Raw genomic sequence first — 9,237 nt, 5'->3', positions numbered from 1 at the left:
CTTGCCTGTAATCCATACTCTGTGGCTGCTGAGGAAGGAGGAGCTCCATGACAAACTCTGCCTGGGCCTCTTCCTGACTAAAAGAGACCTTGGCTCCTATTTTAAAAACTTGAGGGGAGGCTAGAGATGCTGCTCTGTGTGATGGTCCTGGGTTTGGTTTCCAGCATGTGCACACACACACACACACACACACACACACACACACACACACAGAGAAAATTCCTGACTAATAGTAATTAACTGCTTCTGTCACATCTCATTGTCACCAGTACTACTGCTGTCTTCCTCAGGTACACTAGAGATGGTTGAAAGCAATAACAGCTCCCAAGAAACTTTCATTCTGCTGGGCTTCTCTTCCCACCCCCACGTGGAGAGCATCCTCTTCGTTGTCATCCTGCTGGCCTATCTCCTGACCTTGCTGGGCAACACCACCATCATCCTGGTGTCCCGGCTGGACCCCCACCTCCACACCCCCATGTACTACTTCCTCACCCACCTGTCCTTCCTGGACCTCAGCTTCACAACCAGCTCCATCCCTCAGCTGCTCTACAACCTGCATGGCCCAGACAAGACCATCAGCTTTGCAGGCTGTGCCCTCCAGCTCTTCCTGTTCCAGGCTCTGGGAGGTGTAGAGTGCCTGCTCCTAGCTGCCATGGCCTATGATCGGCTCGTGGCCATCTGCAAGCCTCTGCACTACATGGTGATCATGGGCCCCAGGCTCTGCCTGCGCCTGGTCTTAATGGTCTGGGGCTGTGGGGTGGCCAACTCCCTGGCCATGTCTCCAGTGACCCTGCTTCTGCCGCGCTGTGGGCACCGCCATGTGGACCACTACCTGTGTGAGATGCCAGCCCTGATCCGCATGGCTTGCATCAACACGGTGCCCATAGAAGGTGCTGTGTTTGTCCTGGCTGTGGGCATTGTGCTGTCACCCTTGCTTTTCATTCTGGTCTCCTATGGCTGCATTGTGAGGGCTGTGATGCAGATGCGGTCAGCATCAGGAAAGCAAAAGGCCTTCAACACATGTGGCTCTCACCTCACAGTGGTGTCGCTCTTCTACGGAAACATCATCTACATGTACATGCAACCGGGGAACAGCTCCTCTCAGGACCAGGGCAAGTTCCTCACCCTCTTCTATAACATTGTCACCCCGCTCCTGAACCCCCTCATCTACACCCTCAGGAACAAAGAGGTGAAGGGGGCGTTGAGGAGGCTAACTCTGGCAAATCTAAAGAAATAATTGAAGAAAGGTCAAGAATTCTCGCTCAGGTTAGAAATTTACAAAAACTATCATTTTTAATCAGATTGTGCATTAGCTGCAATTGTTAAAATGTGAAGAGAATTCATCACTTTTAGTTGTCTTTGTGTGACTCTTTTAAGAGTACCTAAGTCCTGACCCTCAAATTGAGAACTTCTCTTTTTTTTTTTTTTTTTTTTTTTTTTTTTTTTTTTTTTTTTTTTTTTTTTTTTTATTTAAAGAAAAGGAAACGAAAAAAAAATACATGGAGATTAAAGAAAAAAAGGGTAGAAAAATAATACTAAATTACAGACAAACAAAAGGTAAGAAATTGCCAGTTGATAAGTTACAAATTGTCTTCTTCAAAATGGCTGTTTAGGTTATAGAATTAAAGTATTTAGAATGACATTCAAAAAAGTGACCCTACAAACCATTCTGCTCTATGGCCGAACAAAAGCTCCGTAATATGATTATCAGTCCCACCTATTTGTTTTACATCTCTAAGAGGATAAGGTTAATCATATCAAAACAGAACAGAACATTAAAAAAAAAAAATAAAAAACAATTTAAAGAAACACAGATTTCAAAGCAAGTCCACCGGAGATCTACCTTATCCAACTGTCTCTAGCCTCTTACAAATAGTTGTCCCTAACTTCACCCAATTTCTATACTTATTGCATATTATAGAACTAATCAAATCATTACAGGATGATGGAGTCTCTTTAGGTCCTCAAGTTCCAAATTAGGGAAGACATTTCCAACTACTTTCGCATCTCTCATTCTCTTTGTGATAGCCGTCCCCATCTCTGCATATGCTGAAGTTGAGCTGAAGAAACCAGTCCAGAGTCATTTTAATCAGCAAGCAATAGGTTGCTAGAATTTATATTATAATGCTACAAAATAAGCCTCAATGTGTTGTTGGCCCTTCCTGAAGCAGCTTCTGAAGTGACTCATTCCAAAGGGCTAGGATCATTACATTAAGTTTTTGGTGAGTGCAGAAAGGAGAGGGAATTTTGGGATTTATTTGACTTGCAGTAGTTAAAATGTGTAACTGTCACATATAATAGCATATTCTGTGTTTAATTTTAATTATATATTTTAGAAATCGTAGTAAGATTTTTGTGGGCATGAGAAGATATTCTATTTCTCTTTTATTGTCATATTTGGATAACTACAACAAAATCATTTTTAAAAATCTAATAGGGCTATTAAAACTTCTCTTCTACTCATTTAGTTAGTAATTATCAAGTGAGTTTTCTGTTCTACCTTCTGTGATTTGACCTCAAATCAAACTGAAAAGCTTCTTGAGTTTATGGGATTCATTATAAATCCCACGCCTGCAGGTGAAAAAGAATTAAAAAAGGTAAACTATCATGTAGTGATTCACGCTGCTTGTAACACAGAGTGGAATGTGACAGGAAGTTACTGTGGAAATTCTGTAGAATTGGTAGGACTTCCAGGGACAGGTCCTGAGGTGACCTGGTGCAGAATCTGAATGGGGTAAGGGGGATTTGAGGCCTCACTTCAGCCAGTCTCAGAAAGTCAGCCCTCAGAGTGGCAGTGACTTGAGCAGCCTTCAAGAGGTGAAAAGAGGGACACCCTCAGAGGGGACAGCTCTGCAGAGCAGGGAGGGCTGGTAGGTGGGATCAAGGAGGAGGGAGCTTCAGCAAAGGCAGCACAAAATTCTGAGTAGCAGGTTTTATTGCTAACGCTGGAGCCAGAGCTGCTGTGTGAAATCCTTCCCAGGTACAGGTCATTCTCTGAGAAGATTCATGCCTTTCACAAGTAGATTATCATATTGGGGGAAGACCAGAAACTTCATCTTCTCAAGCCATGTTTCCTGTCCTTGTTCTCAGGCTTAGGGTTGCAGGATCAATCTAGATCTAGATTCCTGTGAAGGGTCCTCTCTTCCATGCTGAGAAAATCTTCTATACACAACACATTCTCTAATGAAGATGGCAAACTGTAGTAGCTATGTAGTGTCTGCCATAGCTTCTCTCAGCAGTCTGTCTCTAAGTCGTGGTTCACTTTGTTCTCTAGCAGTGCTGGTTTCTTTGGCCCAATACTAGCTAGTCTCAGTTTCTTTCATTGAGGTGACTCCCACGAGGTACCTGTTGCCTTGGAAACTTTTCATGCTTTCTCTCTGACCATATTTAACTTCTTTTGTAAGCCACAACCCCCTGGGTCCCTGGAAGACCCTGAGAATGGAATCATCAAGGGACCATTTGTTTAATTTTGTAAATACTTTTTAGATTTCTATTTGGAGTTTTTTGTATCTATTGGGTTGGATATTCCTTCTATTTTACGTGATGATATTTTTACCAAAGAACTACCTTTTGCCAATATGCCTATTGATTCTAGATCATTGTAACATCTTTAATGTATTTCTAATTGGAGTTTTCAGTATATATTCCCTGCTGTGTTTTGTTGGGCAATGGTGCATTTTGACAGCTTCTGTGGTTACAAAGGTTCCACTGTGCTGCAAGAGAGCTCAAGAGCAGAATTTTTCCAATGGCTCAAACTTATTCTATCGAGAAGAGATTCTATCAACCATCCCCCAGTAGTTTTTCCACCAGCCCTTACTCTAAAATATGCCCTGAAGAGTGTGTGAGGAATTCTTCTAAAGCCTCCAAAGATGTGGATGGACCCTGTTGGAGTGGTGTCCAGAAAGGGTTTCCAGGCCCCAATATGCTGTACCTCAGTGATGTGGGGTATTGTGCTCAAGGATTTCTTTCCTTCTCATCTTGGAATTAAGCATTTGTTGGTGTTTGAGTGGGGCCAGATTGTGTGGGGAGCAGTGTGAGTTGACTTCTGGTTGGGTTGGGACTGTAGTTCAGGCTTGAGGAGCCACACTGAATCTCAGCTCTGTATTGAAATGCAAAACAGATTTCAGGAAGAGCAGCACACAGGAGAATCAGGTAGAGCACTGAGCTCCATGGACCATCTACCACATCTACAATGGAGCAACTGCTGCAGGAACCATCGGGTAGAAGTAATACCAAGTAAATTGTATTAAGAGATGGTAAAAACAAGTTAATTCAAAGACAAAGGAACAGGAAGAGACAAGCAAAAGAAAATTAGAATATTTAACATAGTGACAGGCAGAAAGCAGAAAACTGAAGGTGAAGTCTTCCCCAACCCCCAAAAAAGGCAAAATAAGGAATGTCCCAGGCATCAAGGCATGTTTGTGCAGCCCTGAAGAGCCACTTGTCAGGAGCCCAAGGTGGAGGGATAATTTCAGGTCAGTCTGAGTAACCCTAAGACACCATTTCAAAAGGAAAAGTAATGAAGCCCAGGGATTGAGCTCAGGGGCAGAGTTTGCTGGGTGTATTCACATTAGGTACCCGTGCATGCACTCTTACAGACACCTACACAGCAACACACATTGGTCAGAATAATAAATGCAGAGTAAAAGACAATCATACATACAAGAAATGCAATAAAAACGAAAAATAAAAAAGAGAGAAAATACAAGACAGGCCATTAGGGGACTGAGGATGAAGCTTAGGGACAGAGTGCTATACCAAGATTCACCAGCCCAATGTTAGGTCCCTGGTGGTGCAAAATAAATGAATACATAAATAAAATGAAGAACTAGATCAAAACATACGGTGTCTGTTTAAAAACTTTAAAAGACATATTCCCATTAACCCTCCCCCACAAAATGCCTCCCCTCTGTCCAAACGTGTGTTCCCGCACTCCCCCCCCCCTTTTTAATTTATTTTATTTAAGAGGAAAAAGAGAAAAACACAAAACAAAACAAAGCGGTGTAAGGGTACACATAATACAGAACTACAAAAAAAAAAGTAACAGTAAGAAATCACCTGTTAATAGATTACATATTATCATCTTGAAAATAGTTGCTCAAATCACAGTATCAAAGAATACAAGGTGGACATTCAAACAGGGAGACTGCAAACAGCTGTGTTCAATGATCCAAAAACATTAATATAGCCAGCTATTTAACACCCCTAAACACAGAGAAATGCAAATTAAAACCACACTGAGATACCATCTCACTTCTGAAAGAATGGCCAGGATCAAGAAAACCAACAACAAATGCTGGAGAGGCTGTGGGGAAAAAGGAACTCTCTTGCACTGTTGGTGGGAGTGTAGACTGGTACAGCCTTTGTGGAGATCTGTCTGGAGATTTCTCAAAAAGTTGGGATTGGAAATCCCATTCATTCCAGCTATTCCACTTCTAGGCATATTCCCAGAAGAACGGAAAGCATCATACCACAGTGATATATGTGCACCTATGTTTATAGCAGCACAATTTGTAATCGCCAGATCTTGGAAACAACCCAAGTGTCACAATGTACTAAATTAAAATCTAACTGGGTCAAAGATCTGAATATTAAAACAGAAACACTAAATCTATTGGAAGACAAATTAGGTAGAAACCTTGGAGACATAGGAGGAGGTAAAGAATTCATGAACAGGACTCAAACCGCATAGGAAATACTTCCCAGAATCAATAACTGGGACCATTTCTTATTAAAAAGTTTCTGCATGTCAAAAGAAATCTCCAGCATAGTTAAAAGAAAACCCACAAACTGGGAAAAGATTTTAGTGAACTCTCTCTCAGACAAGGGACTCTTGTCTAAAACATATAAAGAATTAAAAAAAAAAAAAAAACTCAGACCTCCAAAATTTAAAGATCCAATCCAAAAATGGGCATCTGAGATGAATACGCAATTCTCAGATGAAGAAATGCAAATGGCAAATAAATACATGACAAAATGCTCATCATCATTGGTCATTAGGGAAATGCAAATTAAAACCACTTCTGCCCCTTTTTGACAGTCCTGAAAGTGCTCTTTGGTGTTGATGTTTAGTTATCCTGCTATGGTTATCTCAACGTCTTGAAGACATTGAAGATACCCATTTTTTGTGGCTACTTTGACTCGGGGAAGATCCAAAAGCACAAGTGCCTGTATGTGCCTACGTGCATGTGTGTCTATGTGTCTGCGTGTGGCTGTGTGCGCCTGTATGTGTATGTGTGTGTGTGTTTGTGTGTGTGCCTCTGTGTGTGTATGGCTCATCCCTTCCTTTTTAAAAAGTTTTGTTGGAAATTGACAGAATATAATTGTCCTGTTTACAGAGTTTAAAGTGAGGTTATAATGTAAAGAGAAAATAATTGTTTATAGAAACAATGTACAATTTTTAAAAATTTTATTTAAAAGAAAAAGAGAAAAACAAAACAAAACAAAAGAGTGTAAGCATACAAGTAATACAGAACTACAAAAAAATTAAGAAATTACAAGTTAATAGATTATACAGTATCATCTTAGAGATAGTTGCTCAAGTCACAGTATCAAAGCATACAAAGTGGCCATTCAAATAGTGAGACTGTAAACAGTTGTGTTAGATAGTTGCTCAAGTCACAGTATCAAAGCATACAAAGTGGCCATTCAAATAGTGAGACTGTAAACAGTTGTGTTCAGTGATCCCACCAAAAACATTAAAGTGGTCATCTATTTAACACCCCTAAACACACTTGTAATTCTATTCTTTAGAGCACTTTTTTCCCTCTCTTTTTTACAACACAATTTACACATTTTGGGTTTTATTACCCCTTAGTTCTTATTACTTTATTTTTTGGAAGAGAATAAATTCAAATATGGCAAAACAAACTCTCAGACAAAACCAAGGATAGACAGCACACGATGTAAAAACAGAGTACAAGGTTATCAACAATGGTTACCATAATGCCTCTTGCTTCCTTAAAAAGAATAGTCTATCTCATTAGTTATTATAAAGTTGAACAAAACAGTAGAGAACAAGATCAATAAACCCTTAACCTTGCAAACATTATAGGACTTCCAGAGAAAATAATAGTCACACCAGAATGGGCATCATAGTGAATCTTATTCCTTCAAAGTAGTTGCCTATACCCTCAAACTTGATACTATCGTACAGAATGGAACAGAGTCTAATCAGTCAAAACAAGATAGTGGGGATATTACAGGACTTCAAATCAAGTTAATAGGAAATCAAAAAGTTACTATAATATATCCTGCTATTTTTTTTTAATTTTTCACCTTAATTTAAAAAATCATAAAAATAACTAAATATTTTTTTTTTTGTAAATAAGGGAGAGATTGAGATAAAAGATGACACAACAACATAACAATACAGGTCAAAGCATGACAGTTTCAGCAACCGAGTGCCTCACCCCAAGTAACCCGATTTAATCGTAGTTACCATAGTGTCTTTTTCCTTGAAATATTTGCATATAACTTCATATACTATAGCTTCAAATAAATCGAGTCAGTCTAAAACCATTCAAGGGGATGAAAGCCTTGAGGGTATTTAGAACCAACTAACAGAAGACGAACAATGGTTTCTATATTATCTTTTTGCGCATAACAATTTTTGTTTATCCTATCACATATTATAAAATCCAGCAAGATACATCATGTTAAAACCAATGGAGTCAGAAGAGCCATACTTCGGTGGGGCTTCAAAATAAGATGATATTAAATCAGCACTAGCTGTTATGATGACTTATTTTCTTCAAAATAGATGTTCATTTCATCACAGGCAATAATATCAAGCAGCCCAGAACAAACCCATTCCAATTAATAAGTGAAAACTTTATAAGGCTTCAAGGCCACATAATGAGGAATCATGATTACCACATACATTTATATATTTGAATCATTACTTACATTAGGGATATTATTCAGTATTCACACATGCGACAATGATTTATTTCACTTACGAGTATGGTCTCAAGCTTCACCCATTTATTGATAAATATCTCAATGTGATCCTTCTTTATAGCTGAGTAATACTTCATTGTATAGAAATGCCATGACTTTTTTGTCCAGTCCTCAGTTGATGGACACTTGGGTTGTTTCCAAGATCTGGCGATTACAAATTGTGCTGCTATAAACAGGTGCACATATATCTCTGTGGTATGATGCTTTCAGTTCTTCTGGGAATATGCCTAGAAGTGGAATAGCTGGAACAAATGGGACTTCCAATCCCAGCTTTTTGAGAAATCTCCAGACTGACCTCCACAAAGGTTGTACCATCTACACTCCCACCAGCAGTGCAGGAGAGTTCCTTTTTCCCCACAGCCTCTCCAGCATTTGTTGTTGTTGGTTTTCTTGATCCTGGTCATTCTTTCAGGAGTGAGATGGAATCTTAGTGTGGTTTTAATTTGTATTTCTCTAATGACCAATGATGATGAACTTTTTTATGTATTTATTTGTCATTTGTATTTTCTGCATCTGAGAAGTGCGAATTCATTTCAGATGCCCAATTTTTGGATTGGATCTTTGAATTAGGGGGTCTGAGTTTTTTTTTTTAAATTATTTATATGTTTTAGATAAAACTCCCTTGTCTGAGTGGTAGTTCACTAAAATCTTTTCTCAGTTTGTGGGTTTTCTTTTCACTATGCTGGAGATTTCATTTGACACGCAGAAACTTTTTAATGAGGTGGTCCCAGTTACTGATTCTAGGAAGTATTTCCCATGCAGTTTGAATCCTGTTCATGAATTCTCTACCTACCCCTATGTCTTCAAGTTTTCTGCCCAATTTGTCGTCCAATAGATTTAGTGTTTCTATTTTAATATTCAGATTTTTGATCCATTTAGATTTTATTTTAGTACATGATGATAGGCATGGATCTAGCTTTAGATATTGGCAAATGGAGAGCCTGTTTTTCTAGCATGATTATTAAAGAGCCAGTCATTCTTCCAGTGAACCTGTTTGGCTCCTTTATCAAAGAGAAGGTGGTTCAGTGTGTTTGTACTTGTGGTTGTATATTCTAATCTATTCCATTGATCTTCAGCTCTGTTTTGATTCCTGTATTATGTTGATTTTACTACTGTTGCTTTGTAGTATAACTTGAAGTCAGGGATTGTGATACCACCTTGCTTTTGCTGCCTAAAATTCCCTTTGCTATTCTAGGTCTTTTCTGGCTCCAGATAAATTTCAGGAATGATTTCTCTATATTTATAATGTATGTTGATGTTATATTTATTGTGATT

At 39.0% G+C, this 9,237-nt stretch overlaps 1 protein-coding gene across 1 annotated transcript; it reads left to right on the top strand.

Annotated features, from left to right (window-relative positions):
* Positions 1-301: 301 nt before the first annotated feature.
* On the top strand, positions 302-1,237 carry LOC100718359 (olfactory receptor 2W3-like). The gene has a single exon (XM_003479529.1). The coding sequence runs from the start codon at positions 302-304 to the stop codon at positions 1,235-1,237; it is 936 nt and encodes a 311-aa protein (XP_003479577.1).
* Positions 1,238-9,237: the final 8,000 nt, after the last annotated feature.

This window comes from Cavia porcellus, unplaced genomic scaffold, assembly GCF_034190915.1.
Source record: "Cavia porcellus strain 051 isolate PalLab524CR breed Dunkin Hartley unplaced genomic scaffold, mCavPor4.1 scaffold_2, whole genome shotgun sequence".
Taxonomy (NCBI): domain Eukaryota; kingdom Metazoa; phylum Chordata; class Mammalia; order Rodentia; family Caviidae; genus Cavia; species Cavia porcellus.
The sequence above is the reverse complement of the archived record's forward strand: the minus strand, read 5'-3'. Positions and strand labels throughout refer to the sequence as shown.

Excerpts from the sequence above, each read along its gene's own strand:
- LOC100718359 (XM_003479529.1), top strand. The coding sequence starts at position 302 with ATGGTTGAAAGCAATAACAGCTCCCAAGAAACTTTCATTCTGCTGGGC.